At 39.0% G+C, this 19,412-nt stretch overlaps 1 protein-coding gene across 1 annotated transcript in view; it reads right to left on the reverse strand.

Annotated features, from left to right (window-relative positions):
* cpped1 (calcineurin-like phosphoesterase domain containing 1) overlaps positions 1 to 11,130 on the reverse strand; it is a 62,440-nt gene extending 51,310 nt beyond the window's left edge. Inside the window, exons 1-2 of the mRNA XM_057826511.1 lie at positions 10,971 to 11,130; positions 4,981 to 5,199 (exon numbers count right to left, since the gene is read on the reverse strand). Coding sequence (XP_057682494.1) covers positions 4,981 to 5,199; positions 10,971 to 11,034 — 283 coding nt within the window. The 5' untranslated portion in view covers positions 11,035 to 11,130. The remainder of the gene's footprint in view (positions 1 to 4,980; positions 5,200 to 10,970) is intronic.
* Positions 11,131 to 19,412: the final 8,282 nt, after the last annotated feature.

Here is a 19,412-nt window from a genome sequence, read left to right on the forward strand (position 1 = left end):
GCGCTGGCGCAAATCCAGCGACCTTGGCTGGCGGGATGGCGACAACCCGGCCAAGAGGCCAAACTCTGTGCGTTCACCTTAGTTTTTGTACCTTTGTACTGACTCCATTTTGAAAGCTGGAAAAAGGCGTTGAAGTCGACAATTTATTCTGAGTCGACAGCAATCATACAGCACAGAGGGACCCAGGCGAGGATCCAAGGTCACCATATCACAAGTCAACAAAAGGTTCCCGAGAAAAAATGTCCGAGATTAGATAAACATTGTCTTTTGAAGGCTCTCGCGGGGTGGGCCTTGGGCAGGAAGAAGGGTGTGTTCACGCGTTGTTTAGGATAATTGTCTTTATGTGGATTGGACAGGAGGATTAGGGAGTTACTGTTTTCCACCTCAGCGTCAAAGGGGCTCTTGGAGTCTTTCAGTTGTGTTATAGGTTGGATATCGGGCGTTCTCCGGTGTTCCTTATGTGGAGACAGGGCATCCCGCCATTTGTTCTGGACTGTCCGGGAGAACTGATTGCGAGAGTTGCTAGTGCAGACGTGGGCTTGTAGATGTCAGCATCAATCTTGCTCAGTCAGTTGCATGACGCACACGTTGGGCTTCCGTGTTAGGAAGGCGTCATGTATGTCGTATGCTATATTCTACTTGTTTTCCTTATAAGTGCTATTTATTTTATATTGGGTGTGTTAGAGTAATACAAATAGTCGATCAGTAAATACGAGAAAAGATACTATTCCCTGACTGATTATATTAAGTGTGTTGAAATAATGCAAACCGTTAGACGGTGCCTACGAGAAATAGTACTACCTCCTTCAATATACATATAAAAGCATTAGAAAGCACAACAGTGATGAAAGGTGGAAAATAGAATTTCAAAGTCATGATCACAAACCCCAACCTTTAACAAACTAAAGTATTTTGATATGTCAATGCGACAGAATACCACTAAGAACCTGGGAACAAAATATGTGTTACATGGTGTTCAGTGCGGTTCAGTTCAGCTTATGTTTATTGCCCCCTAAGAAGGGGAAACTTATCTAGTGCTGCAACGATTAATCGATTAACTCGAATAATTCGATTAGAAAAAAAAGATTTGAATTAAACGTTGCTGCTTTGAGTATTCGTTTAAATAAAGTGGCGTTGTAATGGTTTGTTTTGAAAGTGTTTGCATTTAGTTTTATTGATTCGGGTGGATACACCTTTTGCCTTCTAGTGGCAACAGTGAATATGACACAACTCATTTAGCATGGCTGAATCCAGCTGCTACCTGTTCAGACCAACATAAGCTATTTTTTTATTTATTTGTAATTTAGTGTATAAGTATTTTTGGCCGTTTTTTTTGTTTTGTTTTGTTTGTTTGTTTTGTAGGAAAATGTGTTTGAACCATTTGTAAAGAGCATTGTTAAAAAAAAAAAAAGTTGGCATTTTATCCCTTTGTTGCCAAATGTATCACATTTGATACACCTAAAATTTCATGATTTTGAGACCAATTAAAAATGTTCTTTTTGATTTAAAAAAAAAAAATGATGGATGCAAGTCAACACATGCATCTGCAGGTTCCATGAGAGAGAAAAAACTGGATTTAGCAAGGGTTATAGATATTAGAGCGCCTATTACACATATTCATTTTGAGTTTTCTTTTTACAAATTTTTACAAATTAAAAAAAAAAGGGTTCATTAGGACCTTATTTTTCAAATTTTGGGATTCTCTGACAATTGCTTCGCGTTGCAGGTATTAAAGGGTTAAAGCAGGGGTTCCCAACCTATTCCACTAAGGCACACTGTGGGTGCAGGATTTCATTCTTACCAAACAAGATGACAACACTTTTTCCCCAATCTGGTGTTTTACAAGTGCAATCAGTTGATTGCAGTCAGGTGTGGCTTGTTTTAGCAGAAGCCTCATTGGTTCAACTGTCTCTGCTGGATCGGCTGGAACAAAAACCAGGACCCACAGTGTGCCTTGAGGACTGGGTTGAAAACCCCTGGGTTAAAGCATTTAAGCTAGGGGACTTTTGCTATGCAAGTTAGCCAATTGTTCTTTTGTTGTACTTAGGTCCTCATTCATTTATTTTCATACAATTTGAGGCTTAATTTGTTTATGTTCCTTATCCGATTACTCGACTATTCGGACTAAATAGATAATCGATTAATCGACAACTAAAATAATCGATAGCTGCAGCTAAACTTATCTAACGGCAGGTAAGCACACAGATGACACAACAACAGATAACTCATACACATACAATAAATAACGCTGTTATCCGAACAAAGGTTGAAATTGACACTTATACTGGTTTATTATTTTGTAAGTTCCATACATTGCTTTCCCTTCATTTAATTGAATTAAAAGTATACCTATGTTTTTCTTTCAATGCTATATGATATACGATACTACAATGAAATATAGTTCAAGGTGGAAAAATGCTCTTCAGCTAGATGGCAGTGCAATATGTCCCTGTTGTCATTTGTAGAACAGAACAGATGCGACAGTTTGGAATGTCACGGATGGGGTCGGTCACGGGTTAGTGTGTTTGTCAAGTTCAAGACACCTACTAGACAGCTTACTTGTTATTAGAACCTTTATGGTACAGAGAAACATACTGCATCATCAAAAATTGGGTGTTCATTACATTTCCACTTTGGCCTTTACTCTGACTGGAGACATAATGAGCTCATATATAGTCACTGTTACAAAGTTGTATGGTATGCACATCACTCTTGTCTGAGATTACAAAGGGCAAAACTTGTTTTTTTTTTTTGCTTCCCGTTGGTAACTAAAGCAAAAAGTTCAGCTAAGCAGATCTGATCAATAGCAGAAATCTTCTTTAGAATGGAAACTAAAGATTCCAAAGAATAGCCAGGAGGAGGGCTGTGCTTTTTCATAGATAAATATCAGCTGCTGTCATGAGGGAAGATGTTGTTTACAGACTGGCTGGGAAACAGAGCAGGCTCAGCCTCAAACCTTCCTTGGCATGGAATATCGCTGAACCATCCCAGCCTAAACACAAATCAGTTCATTTGACTAGAACAATGCAAGAGAGAGAGCTTTGTCATAAAAAAGCACTACGCTGTTGTCTCATCAGCCCAGGAGGCCTTTACTATCTGCATTAACTAAGTGGCTGCCATTGGCAACGATAGAAATCCAAACCATTTAACTGGGAGGGCTGAGAGCGATTGCTAGTTGGGGGGAGACAGCTAGCGGCTCGCTGCCACCCTTCCACTTCAAATGGATTGGACGTCTACTCATGATGAACTCAATGAAATTCACCTCATCTTGGAAATGGCGAAAAGCGCTCCTGTTTTTACGGCGGCCATCTTGGTTTGGCGAAAGTACATCTCGTGTTGCATATGTTGCATGGCATTGGCACGTTATTTCTTAGTACCCCCTGATACGGATTACAAATGCCTGGTGGACCATCCTGGATCCGTGGGGGGTGACGATGGCCCCTTTGCTGGGCTACGGGAGGAGGGATGGGATAGGCTGCGCTGCTCCACCCCCGGGTTGGCTGGGTGGTGGTGGGGTGCCGTGGCCCTGGGGTAGCGCGTGTTTGATGGGACTGCGCATGGCCAGACGTGATTGGGCGCGCTCGGGTGGGGGACCTCGGGGCCGGGATTGGTCATGGGGCGGCGTAGGGTGGGTTGCCAACAGGCTCACACTCACAAGGGATTCACACAAATAATGGGTTCTAGATCACAGGGCTGATTTGTGTACACTCCAGCCCTCCCAATCACTTATCTTCTCGACCCCCCACCCTTTGCCTGGTTAACAGGCCCCCCGCATGGTGTCAACCAGAAATACATAGCACCAACATATTCATGGTTAGTGTAGGCGTTCAATGTATTTCTTGTTGTTGTTTGTGTTTCTTCTGTCTCTCACTCTTTTTTTCTGTGCCCCCATAACCCTTTCCTGTTCACTGCTTTGTCTTAATAAATGAGATGTGTTGAATGATCACAATGGATATTTTTTTTAAAAAAAAAATATATATATATTAGGGCTGTATATTTAGCTGTTTTTTGAGGAAATATGTGTCTGAACAATTTGTTAAGAACATTTAAAGAACAGTTTGCATTTTATAGCATTTAAACTAGCGAGGTTTGCTAATGTAAGTTGGCCAATTGTTTTTTTGTTGTACATAGATCCTCATTTAAAAAAAAAAAAAAAAACATTTATACCATTTGAAGCTCAGGTATTTTAATTTTTCATCTTCCTTATCCAATTACTCGATTACTCAAACTAACTAGTTCATCGATTAATCGAGTACTAAAATTACCGATAGCGGCAGCCCAACACTGAATGACATCTTTCATTCATGTCATAATTTTGATGGTCTTATGACAGTCTTATGACGCCACTGTCAAATAAAGTGTTACCAGTTAATATATTTTGGTGTTAATATCCCATACTACAGTGAGGACAACTGCGGTTTATAGTCTGCTGTGGCTTATATTTGAACAATTGCCGTTTTCGTATCAAATTTGGTGGGTGGTGGCTTATACTCAGGTGTGCCTTATAGTCCGAAAATGACGGTAGTTGCTTGCGCAAATCAGACTTCTTATTAGTAGTGTTAGTTTACCAAGAGTCTTTGCCCTGTGTGCATTTAAATGGCCACTTTCAGTGCTTGCTTTTTTATATAAATCTTTTGTAAGCCATTGCTCATGGGTAATGTAACATTATTTTGAAATGATATAACAATGTCTCAGAATTCTAGTTTGTTGTCTATGTGTCCTTCAAACTAGGGATCTCCCAATCACAGTCTGAAGTCTGAATGTCGGATTTTAAGAAATGGCCAATACAGGGTGCCAATGCTGGTGTCACTTTTGAGGTAGAATCAATCCATAAACTTTGTAAAAACTGTGCAAACTAAGATGTTTTCCAACATTTTACCTAACAATGTATTTTCAATAATAATAGTGTAATTTTGTAACCAAAGAATATCTATCCAAAATAGCCATAACCATAAAATGACAAAAGGGCATTTACGTTACCTGGCATAGCATGAACCAGGTCACCGCACAGCACCATAAACCTGGGCCGAGGACGCAACCGGTTCATGGCTTCCACTGCTCGTTTGGTAAGCTCAACTTCCTCTGCCCATTCATCTCCTCCGCCGTCGCAGTCACCCTCTCTCCAGGCCTTCATAAGGCCAAGCTGGGGGTCTGCAGCTTGGATAAAGTAGAAAGGTCCCGTCCACTCATGCTCGATATCTGCGAAGGAAAACAAATTAAAAATGAAGCTCAAAGTTGGAAACAAAATATTTTTCATAAAAAATCTGATGCAAAACCTACAGTGGTATGAAAAAGTATCTGAACCTTTTGGAATTCCTCACATTTCTGCAAAAAATCACCATCAAATGTGATCTGATCTTTGTCCAAATCACACAGATTAAAAAACAGTGTCTGCTTAACTAAAACCACCCAAACATTTATAGGTTTTCATTTCTCAATGAGGATAGTATGCAAACAATGACAGAATTGGGGAAAAAAAAGTAAGTGAACCATCAAACCTAATATTTTGTGCCCCCCTAACCACTTTGGCAGCAATAACTTCAATCAGACACTTCATGTAGCGGCAGATCAGTCGTGCACATCAATCAGGACTAATCTTGGCCCATTCTTCTCAACAAAACTGCTTTAGTTCAGTCAGATTCCTGGGATGTCTGGCATGAATCGCTGTCTTTCGGTCATGCCACAGCATCTCAATCTGTGACTTCCTTTGTGCAGTCCTCCCATCAACACCGTTCTTGGTCATAGTTTTAAATATAGTTGATGTGTGCGATATTGGACTGTGCCAGTGATAAGTCTTTAGTAGACACTCTAGGGTTCTTTTTTACCTCTCTGAGTATTCTGCACTGAACTCTTGGTGTCATCTTTAGTTAACGGCCACTCCTTCGGAGAGAAGCAACAGTGCCAAACTATTTGTAGACAACTTCTGTGACTGTCGATTGATGAACATCCAGACTTTTAGAGATGGTTTTGTATCCTTTCCCAGCTTTATACAAATCAACAATCCATGATCGTATGTCTTCAGACAGCTCTTTTGACTGAGTCAAAATGCACATCAGATAATGCTTCTCATCAAGACAGTTCTTACCAGGAGTGTGTTTTATCGTGGGCAGGGCAGCTTGAAACCACTCATCAGTGACTGGGCGCACACGTGACTTAAATTGTTTGGTAAAAATTAAGGCTGTCAAAATTATTGCGTTAACGGGCGGTAATTATTTTTTTAAATTAATCACGTTAAAATATTTGACGCAATTAACGCACATGCCCCGCTCAGATTAAAATGACAGCAGTGTAATGTCAGTTTGTTACTTGTTTTTTGGCGCCCTCTGCTGGCGCTTGGGTCCAAATGATTTTATGGGTTTGGGGAGTGAGCATGGTGTAATGACATCAACAATAGCGAGCTACTAGTTTATTTTTTGATTGAAAATTTTACAAATTTTAATAAAACGAAAACATTAAGAGGGGTCTTAATATTGACATTTCTATAACTTGTACTAACATTTATCTTTTAAGAACTGCAAGTTTTTCTATCCATGGACTGCTTTAAGAGAATGTTAATAATGTTAATGCCATCTTGTTGATTTATTGTTATAATAAACAAATGCAGTACTTAGGTACCGTATGTTGAATGTATATATCCATCTTGTGTCTTATCTTTTCATTCCAACAATAATTTACAGAAAAATATGGCATATTTTATAGATGGTTTGAATTGCGATTAATTACGATTAATTAATTTTTAAGCTGTAATTAACTCGATTAAAAATTTTAATCGTTTGACAGCCCTAGTAAAAATTGGTTTTGATTGCTCTTGAAGTCTCCCTAGGCAGAGGGTTCACTTTTACTTATTTTTCCCCTTCTGTCATTGTTTGCTTGCTATCCTCATTAAAATACGAAAACCTATAAATGTTTGGTTGGTTTTAGTCACTGTTTTTTTCATCTGCGTGATTTTGACAAAAATCAGATCACATTTGATGGTGACTTTATGAAGAAATGTGAGAAATGCCAAAAGGTTCTGACACTTTTTCATACCACTGTATACATGTATAAATCATTGTTTCCTTTTACAGTGGTACCTCTACTTACGAACGTCTGTACATACAGAATTTTCATGTTAAGAAACGCCTCAATGAGAAAATATTGCCTCTTGTTACGAAAAAACTTTTAGGATATGAAAGGCAAAAATCCACTATGGCTGGTACTCGCAGCTCCCGGAGTTTACTAAACGTAACGTACTTATAGCTGCTCTCCCATTGGCTATTACCTAGTGTCCAACTGGCTAAGAGAGACCTCTATTATACGTGTATGTGTATGTGTGTTATCACAGCGTCCTTTGCATTGGCTCCTTGTGTTCCGACAGCTTTACATGAGTATAAACTTTTATTCTTTATTCTTGGTTTTTTACATTATGAACCACTGTGATTTTATGTTTATTATGCAATAATCTAATTGTAACATGTATTTCTCACATGTTTTCATGCATTTTTCTGCAATATTAAAAAATTGAAGTCTGAATTTTGGGGGGTTTGGAACGGGTTAGGGCATTTACATGGAAAACGTGTCTACTTACAGAGGTTTCCAGTTACAAAATTAATTGGTTCTGGAAGTGGTTTCGTAAGTCAAGGTACCACTGTATATAAATTATTACAACTGCAGTGCTTCAAAACCATTTATTAAAATATAAATGTGTTTTTTTTTTTTTTTTTTTTTTTTAGCATTGAACACCCCCCCCCCCCAAAAAAAAGATGTAAATAAGCTCCGCCTCTACTTCGCGGATTTTTGATTTTCGGGGGCAGTCCCTGTTAAGCGCGAAAAACGAGGGATCACTGTATTCTTCAACAACTCAATCCGGATTCATCCAAGGCGACTGTCACGTAGAGCTTTTGGGGTCAACTCGCATGCCTTTTGCAAAAAATGATTAACAAATAGCTCCTTGTGTAAGCGCGAGAACGGCAAAGGTGAGTGCTTTGCATAATCCACATATAACATAACAGGAGGGCCAAAAAAAATGTAAATGACTCTCAATATTAATTAAAAAGACCAGATTGTGTCCAGTTTTTGTAAATGAACCGGAAGCAGACACTCAATCCCTGATGTTAATAGAGCACAATGTCATGGCGGGCCTATTAGGAGCTTAAAAGATGTATGATGCTATTTTTTAGCCTATGATTTTAAAACAGTTTCCTCATTGTAATTATCTTCACGGTCAAAATAAGGATGAGGAATCCCAACACTCCCTATTGACGTGTCATAGCAACTCTGGGTCAACTCACTCGGTTCTGTGTAGCAGTTCTGTCCCATGAAAAAGAAAGTCTTGGCAACCAGCGAATTGACACTTTGGGTTGCTAACTTTTCAAACAATTCAAGATAGGGATGTCCCAGAACCCATCACGTGAGCATCCGAATTGGGTAAAAAAGATCAATTTTGAATATGTACTCATTTATACTATTATCTAAGTATGACCATTAGGACAGTCAAATAGCTGGAAAAGTGAAGGAACATTGAGACAAGACTACAAACCACTTAGCATTAAACATGCTCTTCATTTAGCTCGCTACCGAATTGGACTGCGCTGCTTTTGTCCCCAAGAGGATTTTGACAAATGAGACACAGTTCCAAAACGCTGTTTGGCTTTCAGGTATCGGCCGAAAAAGATCTTAACAATGACCCCCTTTAGTGCTGTTGGCATTTGCGGAGCTCTGGAGTGTAAAGTTTCTTCTATGATGAATATCACTTTTGAGAAACTGACAGTGTAACCACGAATGTTTACAGCTCACGTTCTAGCTCAGTCCAGATAACTAAAGGTGCACATTTTTCTTCCTGAAACACCTCGGCAGAGATCATACCTTTAGAATATGTGAAAATAAATAGACTCGCAGACCTAAACAGATTTTGTTCAAACTTGTACAAAAGTTGGGCATATCATGTAAAAGTGTCCAAAACCTGTATCTGGCAAACACCAAATGTGAATGTAAACCCATTTGAAGACACACACAAAAAGATGAGAGCAATCTGCACATTTACAAAACATTTAGAGCCAATATAAGCCTCGATTTGCTTCTTTTGACACAGCAGCATATTCCAATGACAAAGAGAAGCATATGCCAAAACATTGGAGCTCTACATGTGTGCACATTGCTTAGCTGCATGGGGATCTCCAATTAATCCTGCAAGCTTTTTGTTGCTCCCGGCACAATTTATAGAACAATGGCTGTCTCTGAAGTCAGTTATAGGAACTATTTTAACAGACAAAGAGGAAGATAAAAAAAAAAAAAAAATGCACGCACACAACACAAGAACTTAGAGGAGCCTGTAATGCTCCCCTGACAGATAGGCTGTACACTTCTTCAAACACAAATCACACAATCTCCCATGTGGCAGAGACAAAATTTATCTTCACTTGAGATTAAAACACATAATGTTTGCATTTGTTAGCCGAAAGTCCATAGATTAGTTTGCGTGTCTTTCTACCAGTTAATTTTCAAGCTGACCCAAATGGCAGCAATTATTGTACAAAGTTAAGAAAAAACAAAAATGGATGAGGGCAAAGGCGTAGGTTTGCATAGGGACGGTAGGGACAATACACTTGCAACTTTGGATGCTCAAATTGTCCCCACCAACTTTCACCACTTCCCATATGTTTTACTGGTTGTAATTGACCCCATCATTATTAAGTGAATTATTTTCATTATGTAAAGACTTACATGTACCACTTTTCACTTGCTGAATGTGCCGGTCAATTTTTTTCCTCCTAAATGCACATTTGATTGGCTAATGACTTGGACCCCCCCAGACACCCACACATTAGACATTAGAAGATATTAGAGATATTGAAGATTTTTTTTTTCAGCCAGCAGCAGCCACTGTACTGTTGTGGAAGTGGGGAACACACCAATAATTTTGCTACTGAAATTCTGACCTGCATCAGAGTTAGCATAACATTCAACTGTGTGAACTAGCTAACCTGCAAAACTCAAGTAGGTCGCTGCTTAGAGTCCTCCTTTATGTGTTTTCTACTGTTAACGTTAATTAAACTGTGAGAAATGTAGTGAACCGAGTTTTACCCCTTTCTATCCAATTTTAATTTATGTGGTCTTAAAGCAGCCCACAGGAGCTTTTTTTTTTTTTTTTTTTTTTTTTGAGTTTGTGCTTGGGAACAAAAGCAGTAGTTTACCTGGAAAACAGCTCAATTTTTATTTTTTTATTTCCTGACAAAGAAGATTTTAAGTTATATTTAATTTCTTTATTTAGACAATGTTGAGTGGTATCAAGACAAATGTTTAATTTTTTTGCATTCCTGTATAGTTACGAGATTATTAACAAGTTTGTATTTATTGTGAATGTTAATATAATTTAACTTCAAATAATGCAGATTAAATTTGCTCATGAAATCTGGTAAAAAAAAAAAAAAAAAAAAAAATTCGGGAAGTTTTCAAAATGCTTCTTTAGTATTTTTTTTAAACAAAGGTTTGAATTCAACGGTGAAGACTGAACCAATACACATAAAAGTTAGTATCAGTCAATACAGATTTATTTTTGCATTGATCATTAGGAATGTCCCGTCCCCAGCAAGAAGTGTACATGCAGGTTATTTATGCCATACCGTCCCTACCAATGTTGAGACCAAACCTACGCCCTTGCCTTATACAGCGTATTTTTAAATTCTGGAACTTCATATTTTACGGTCTTCACCTTTTCATGCACTAATTATGATTTTTGTTCGTTTTGTGTTGGTTTTAAAGCCTTTACAGAGTAGTCGTTTAACTCATTGGCTGCAACTGACTAACAAAACAGCACCTTAACGTGACTTTCAAGGACATGGCGATGAAGTTAATTCAACAGAAAACACAAGTTACGAAACGAAGTGGTTGAACAAAAGTGTAGACTTCCAACTTAATGGCTTCAGCACTAATCGTTAGCTTACAAGTTTCGTAACTGGTGAGAAAAAACAAAAGCACACGAATCGCGATACCTTCACTCAGTCCACTGAATGTCCGATGTTTAGCTCTCAGAAAGATATCCTCCGTCTCAGCCATGGGGTTCACAAAATATAGTTATTCTAAACCTATGTTGTGTCCCTCCCGAGCCAGCCTCTTGCCACGGTCGTTTCTGCTGGAGCTAATGTTGCTGACTATCTGTGCTCGATTACAATGTCTGGTCGTCTGAGTCTCCTGCTGTAGCGGGCGGCGGTGCGGCGTTCAAATGCAGTTTGTTTAGGAGATTTCAATGTTCTATTATATTCTTTCTACAGCACTGTAATATTTGGAGAGACAGCGAGAACCAAAAGTGATATTTGCCATGTGGCAAAATAGATTTTGCCATGCGGCATTTTTCTTTGCCATGGGGCAAAATAGATTTTGCCATGTGACCTTTTTTTTTGCCATTTGGCAAAATGGATTTTTCCATGTGGCATTTTTTTTTTCCATGTGGCATTTTTTTTTTTTTTGCCATTTAGCAAAATGGATTTTGCCATGTGGCATTTTTTTTCTCCATGTGGCATTTTTTTTGCCATGTGGCAAAATGGATTTTGTCATGTGGCTTTTTTTTTTTTTTTTTTTTTTTTTTTTTTTGCAATGCGGCAAAATGGATTTTGCCATGTTGCAAGATTTTGTCATGTGGCATTTTTTGCCATGTGGCAAAATGGATTTTGCCATGTGGCATTTTTTTTCTACATGTGGCATTTTTTTTGGCCATTTGGCAAAATGGATTTTGCCATGTGGCATTTTTTTTCTCCATGTGGCATTTTTTTTGCCATGTGGCAAAATGGATTTTGTCATGTGGCTTTTTTTTTTTTTTTTTGCAATGCGGCAAAATGGATTTTGCCATGTAGCAAGATTTTGTCATGTAGCATTTTTTGCCATGTGGCAAAATGGATTTTGCCATGTGGCTTTTTTTTTTTTTGCCATGTATCATTCAACTGAAACCCAAGTCAGGCTATGCCTTTGACACCTATGCACGTCCAAATTTTCCATTCATATTAGATGTAATACCCCTGTAACACCCCCCCCCCCCCAAAAAAAAATGCGACAAACCAAAATCCATTTTGCCACAAACATAAAAAATGCCACATGACAAAATCCATTATGCCACATGGCAAAAAAAAAGCAACACGGCAAAATCAATTTTGCCACATGGCAAAGAAAAAAAAATGCCACATGGCAAAATCTGTTTTGCCACATGTAAAAAAAAAATGCCACATGGCAAAATCAATTTTGCCACATGGCAAAAAAAATGCCACATGACAAAATACGTTTTGCCACATGGCAAATACTACTTTTGGTTCTCGGCCCTGCTGGACAGATGAGCAAAAAAAACAAGTTTTTGTGGAAGTAGTGGGTGTTCGGCCATTTCTTACTACGCGGTGAAACTTTCTACACAATGCTCTGCGCGCTTGCGCAAGCATCCGCGCGCATGCGCACATCGGTTAGAAGTGGCGAGTACTCACTATTTTTGTTTTTATTTAGTTTTTTTTAGAACCTTTTCATTGCCTCAAAAATACTTTTTGCATGTATTACCCTCTCATACTTTTAACCATTGTGTTTTTTTGTTTTAGCGTTGAAGCAGTTGAACACATTAGTCACGTAGCGTATTTAAACCATCCTTATTTGATATAACTACATTTAAGTATTTTCGTAAGGCATTTTTTAGTACGTTCTGCCTGTATGCATCTAAACAAAAAAAGGTTTAGAGCGCACAGTATGTAGCACGTTTCGCCGATGTAGGAGATTTTGGCAGAACATTGGTCATAACGGATAAAGGCACTCTAAAATGGTGCACTATTTCAAATTGTTTGAGATTCCCCCCCGTAGTGGCACAAAATACTGTGTGCGGAAAATTTACAGCTGCTGTAGTCAGGTAACCAAGTTGTTTTGGAAAATGACTGCGATTATTTCATTAGTAAATAAAGATAAATTAAGTGGGAGTGCTAGTCAACTGGTATTAAATATTCTGAAATTCTGTCCACTATGGGTGGGAACCTCGAGGTACCTACTCGATACGATATGCGATGCAAGGCTCTCGATCACGATCTCATGATTTGGCGATACACACATCGATATACACTATCGGTGAGAAAAACCACTCTACATTATTTTACGATGCAACTATTAAACAAGCTATTTATAATATAAAACCAACAATGCAGACAAGCTCTCAAAAATGTTTGTCTTCCTCAAAAACTATAGGGTTAGGGTTAGAATATTTCACTGTAAAGACAGCGACATTTTTGTAAACAAATGAGTGTCTTTTGAAGAAAAAAATAATTTTTTTGTCTTTTTACAGGTTCTGTAATACATGGCAAAATCTATAATTCTCTTGACAAACAGGAGATGATGACACACAATTCAAGGACAAAAAGAAAGTACCTAGTTTTCATCTAGTGAGGAAAGAAAAGGAAAAAGAAGACATGCCGTCGTGAGGTGAGGCTCCCAAGAAGATGAGTCTATTTCTCAAACGTTAGCCGAGTGCCAACCCCTTAGATAAAAAAAAACAGTGGAAAGCCTTATCAGACTAACATAGGGAGAGGAGAACTCTCTGGTCTCGACCTTGAGTAGGGGTCCTTGTCCTGTTGCCAGACGTCCAGATAAACACACAGTTATGAGAAGAAAGAATGATTATGCACAACAATGTGATAAGAACGGATATATGTTCAAATGTATAGATGGAATTACTGTACAGTGGGGCAAATAAGTGTTTAGTTAACCACTAATTGTGCAAGTTCTCCCACTTGAAAATATTAGAGAGGCCTGGAATTGTCAACATGGGTAAACCTCGACCATGAGAGACAGACTGTGGAAAAAAACAGAAAATCACATTGTTTTGATTTTTTTGATTTTTGAATTTATTTGCAAATCATGGTGGAAAATAAGTATTTGGTCAATACCAAAAGTTCATCTCAATACTTTTGTTATGTACCCTTTGTTGGCAATAACGGAGGCCAAACGTTTTCTGGAACTTTTCACACACTGTTGCTGGTATTTTGGCTCATTCCTCCATGCAGATCTCCTCTACAGCAGTGATGTTTTGGGACTGTCGTAGGGCAACACAGACTTTCGACTCCCTCCGCAGATTTTCTATGGGGTTGAGATCTGGAGATTGGCTAGGCCACTCCAGGACCTTGAAATGCTTCTTACGAAGCCACACCTTTGTTGCCCTGGCTGTGTGTTTGGGATCATTGTCATGCTGAAAGACCCAGCCATGTCTCATCTTCAATGCCGTTGCTGATAGAAGGAGATTTTCACTCAAAATCTCTCCATACATGGCCCCATTCATTGTTTCCTTTACACAGATCAGTCGTACTGGTCCCTTTGCAGAAAAACAGCCCCAAAGCATGATGTTTCCACCCCCATGCTTTGCAGTGGGTATGGTGTTCTTCGGTTGCAATTCAGTATTCTTTCTCCTCCAAACACGAGAACCTGTGTTTCTACCAAAAAGTTCTATTTTGGTTTCATCTGACCATAACACATTCTCCCAGTCCTCTTCTGGATCATCCAAATGCTCTCTAACGAACCGCAGACGGGCCTGGACGTGTACTTGGTTCAGCAGGGGGACACGTCTGGCAGTACAAGATTTGAGTCCCTGGTGGCGCATTGTGTTACTGATAGTAGCCTTTGTTACTGTGGTCCCAGCTCTCTGTAGGTCATTCACTAGGTCCCCCCGTGTGGTTCTGGGATTTTTGCTCACCGTTCCTGTTATCATTTTGATGCCACGGGGTGAGATCTTGCATGGAGCCCCAGATCGAGGGAGATTATCTTGTATGTCTTGTATGTCTTCCATTTTCTAATAATTGCTCCCACAGTTGATTTCTTTACACCAAGCGTTTTACCTATTGCAGATTCAGTCTTCCCAGCCTGGCGCAGGTCTATTATTCTATCCCTGGTGTCCTTACACAGCTCTTTGGTCTTGGCCATAGTAGAGTTTGGAGTGTGACTGACAGAGATTGTGGACAGGTGTCTTTTATACTGATAATGAGCTAAAACAGGTGCCATTAATACAGGTAACGAGTGGAGCCTCGTTGGACCTCGTTAGAAGAAGTTAGACCTCTTTGACAGCCCGAAATCTTGCTTGTTTGTGGGTGACCAAATACTTATTTTCCACTCTAATTTGGAAATAAATTCTTTAAAAATCAAACAATGTGATTTTCTGTTTTTTTTTTTTTTACCACATTTTGTCTCTCATGGTTGATTTTTACCCATGTTGGCAATTACAGGCCTCTCTAATCTTTTCAAGTAGGAGAACTTTGGTGGTTGACTAAATACATATTTGCCCCACTGTATATATCTACTCTTTCTTGACTCATTTTCTGCCATTTACAACGATAGACGTCTAATTGGCCACTGGCCACTGAACTGGTCGTCTAGCATCGTCAGTGGCAGTTAACATAGACACTATTCTAGTGGAAAATTTGCTTGCAACCTATTGGTTCCTTTATCAAACAATATCTTTTTTTTAGCCTATGTATCGATTCTAGGTAGGAGCATATCGATAACCTATTTGAATACAAAGTATTGCGACATATCACCATATCGATATATTGTCGCAGCCCTGCCGTCTTGTTTATTTTTTAAAAGCACATCTATAATTGAAATACACTACTTAAACGTAGTGACAGAATGAATTTTGTCAACTCAAGGTTCCACAAAACTTTCAGCACCACGGATAGGGCTTTTTCTAAATTGGTCGATCCCACCTACAGTAACAAGATATGAACCGTCTATCTGTCCAATTTCTACTCTGCTCATTTTGTTAAGGATCACCTGGGGGCCAGAGATGGCACACGTCTGGATCAACTGTCAGTCACGGGGCTAACACAAGGTGACAGGCATCTATTTTCAATGGTGCTTCTTCTCATTAGTGCCCCAGCTAAGCCGGAGACTATCCCAGCTGACTGAGCGCGCGGTTGGGTACACTCGGGGTCGCCGGTCAATCACGGGGGACACATAGACAAACAACCATTCTTACTCGAATTTTACACTAAATAGGTTTAGTGCTTTGCCTCTTTGAAAGGTTCCATGGTTTTAGGTTTAACTTTTGTGTTACATTTTAAATATAAACTACTGTAGTAGATACTGGTATCGCTACCGATACGGCATTAAAATATTGTCGTCTGTATTGGGGAGTACTAAAAAAAAAAAAGACGTTTCAATGATGCAACACTGTTGTCATTAGGAGTGGGAACCTCAGGGCACCTCACGATGCGATTCACGATACCAGGCTCACGATAACAACTATCTCACGATCAGGGGTCGCGTTAACCGAATATTTTCCGTCGTTGACCGTTTTTTTAAAAACGGTGACGGAAAAAACTGAAGTCCATCCGTCATTTTGACAGGTTGCAATTCACAACCCAGACCACAGGGTGGCGAGTGAGCATATTCATTAGCTATGGTCTCTCTTGATGCATGACGTCGTTGGCCTGACTCGGAAAAATGTCAAGGCAACTGAGTATTTGCCTGGCACGGCCAGACTGTTCTCCCTGTATTTTTCAAACACTGAGAGAAAAGTCTGGGACACAGCCTCTCGCGTAGGTACAAAATCAATCGACAAATTGTTTATTTGCGTGACGTGTTCTTCACGAGCAACGTCACTCTTGCGCGCCGAAAGTCGTCTGTACAACAACACGGATGACGAACGGGAGAGCCAAGTATATGTTCCAATCCGCGGTAAATTCAGTTTTAAATGAGCTAAAACACATCGACACGAGACATTGACAACAGTCTGTCTCGCGCTAGCCATGTTGAATAAACTCCGTTCTCCTCGTATGTTTACTTCCGCGCGCAAGTCACTCGTCCTGCCCTCGTCGCTTTGCTAACGGCACGTCTGCCCGTCGCTGATTGGTGCACTCCGCTGTCTGTTTGCCTCTTGTTAAGCTTGTTCGGACAGAATATTCATTAAAAATGAATGAAAAATAAATACTATTGACTATGTCATTATTATCATTTTAAAAATGTAAGTGACGGGTAAAAATAGATTATGACCGGATTTTTATGACACTGTCAGTCAAAATGACAGACAACGAAAAAGTCTAGCGCAACCTCTGCTCACGATATCACGATACAGCGATTATCGATATATTGGTCAGAAATTTGATACAGGATATTCTACAATACAACTGTTGAAATGAAAAACAAAAAGATGTTTCAAAATAGAAAAAATACTGTTTAAGTCATTTATTAAACAGTGACACCTTTTCAATGCAACACTGCTGTAAAATATAAATCTAGTGCAAATTGTGTACCTGCACATATCGAGGAAACAAACCACAACCACTGATATTTCTTTGAGAGATGATGATGAATGGCACCCTTAATTTCTTTAAAGTTTTAAATCTTTTGAAAAAATTTTAACAGTGCTGTAGGTGTCAGTCAGCAGTTGAGCTTGGAGTGGGGCAATGAAAAAATTGGTGGGTCTTTTCTTCGTACGTATATGACCTTTGTTGCCAAAAGCATTGGTTTGAGCACTTCCACCATCTGCTTCAGCATTTGAGATGTCGGACTCACGCATTTTTCCTCACCTTAAAAACAACAAAATAAATTTTTAAAAAATAAATAAATTAGCTACTAATAGCTTTTGAGTTGAAATCCTGTTTTTTTGTTGTTGTTGTTTTGGAAGTATTGAGTGAATTTAAAAAAATATGACTTGAATGTATAGAAATAAAAATGCAATAATTACCTATTTTTAACATGTAGGCTACATTAATTATCATGCACATCACCTAATATATCTTGGAAGCTATTCAAGCCATTTTCATAGCTTATTGTGTCAAAATGGCAGTAATAACAGTTTGTGTCGTACGCTAGATGGAAAGTGGTTCTCAAATATTATCAAATAAATCAGTAAATTCATGTAGGGTTGTTCAATATTCATTTTCATTCAGTTTAGGGTGCTGGTTTATTTTACATCATTCAACACCAAATGTCATCAAAATAATGTATGTAAATTAAAAATCAGTTATAAGAACATTGCACAACTTTCTTACCTCAAGTGATGAAAGCAAAGCAGTGAAGAAATCCTTGTCCACTTCGTCACCAGCTGCCGGTGAACCTTATTTTTGTTAGACAATTCTTGCATACAGCAAGTCCTTAATCCTTAAAAGTGAACCAAACTTCACCCAATGGTGAAGGACATTGAGCGCAGAGAAAAGAAAGAAGACCAAAGAACTGTGTGAGGACTTGAGAAGCAAAATTGTGAGGAAGCGTGGAAGTCCTTGTCCTGCTGGAAGACCCATGATCTCTGAGGGAGACCCATCTTTCTCACATTATGCTGCAAAATTTGTTGGTAGTCTTCAGACTTCATAATGCCATGCAGTCCAGTGCCAGAGGCAGTGTAGCAACCCCAAAACATCAGGGAACCTCCGCTATGTTTGACTGTGAGGACTGTCTTCTTTTCTTTGAAGTCCTCGGTTTTTTTCCCCCCTGAAAACTATGTTGATGCCTTTTACTTTTACTTTAGTTTTGTCTCAACATTCTTCCAGAACGTTTTGGGCAAACTCCAGCCTAGCTTTTTTACGTCTCTGGATCTTCCAGCAGGACAATGACCCAAAACACACTTCAAAAAGCACTAGAAAATGGTTTGAGAGAAAGCACTGGAGACTTGTAAAGTGGCCAGCAATGAGTCCAGACCTGAATCCCATAGAACACCTGTGGGGAGATCTGAAAATGGCACCCTTCAAATCTCAGAGACCTGGAGCATTTGGCCAAAGGAGAAGGGTCTAAAATTCCATCAGATCATTGTAAGAATCTCATTGATGGATACCGGACGCGGTTTTCGCAGTTATTTTGTCTAAAGGTTGTGCTACCAAGTATTATGCTGAGGGTGCCAATACTTTCGTGGACAGAGGTTGAGTCAACTTGAATCCATTTTAACTGGCTGCAAGTGTGATTTAGTATTGCCACCACATATTATGTAACAGGTGTTGTTAATTACACAAATTAGAGAAGCATCACATGATTTTTCAAAAGGGTGCCAATACTTTTGTCCGGCGCATTTTTGGAGTTTTGTGTAAAATGATAAGGATGTTTTTTTCATTCTCTTGTGTTTTTTCATTGCAAGCAAGATAAATGAAGATACTACTACAAAGTATTTGTAATTGCAATTGTTTTCTGGGAGAAATTCAGCATGATCTAACTGAATTGCAATACTTTTGGCCAGAACTTTAGCTATTTTTCCTGTTTATAAGTTATATCATAGAGGAAGTCCGACCATATTGACAATGGGGCAAAAGACGAGTCACAAGCAGGTGCTCTGTCGTGCATTGTAATACAAACGCGTTTAACTTTCATTTTATTTGCGGTCTTTTTTCCCTCCGACTGACTAAAAGTTGCTGTGTTGCGGGTTGTCACACAAGGAAGAGTTCGGAGCCGCATTTGAAGTTCTTCATTCTTCCACATGAGAAGAAAAGGAGAAACAAATTGCT

Source organism: Corythoichthys intestinalis, chromosome 21 (genome assembly GCF_030265065.1).
Source record: "Corythoichthys intestinalis isolate RoL2023-P3 chromosome 21, ASM3026506v1, whole genome shotgun sequence".
In the NCBI taxonomy this organism is placed as follows: domain Eukaryota; kingdom Metazoa; phylum Chordata; class Actinopteri; order Syngnathiformes; family Syngnathidae; genus Corythoichthys; species Corythoichthys intestinalis.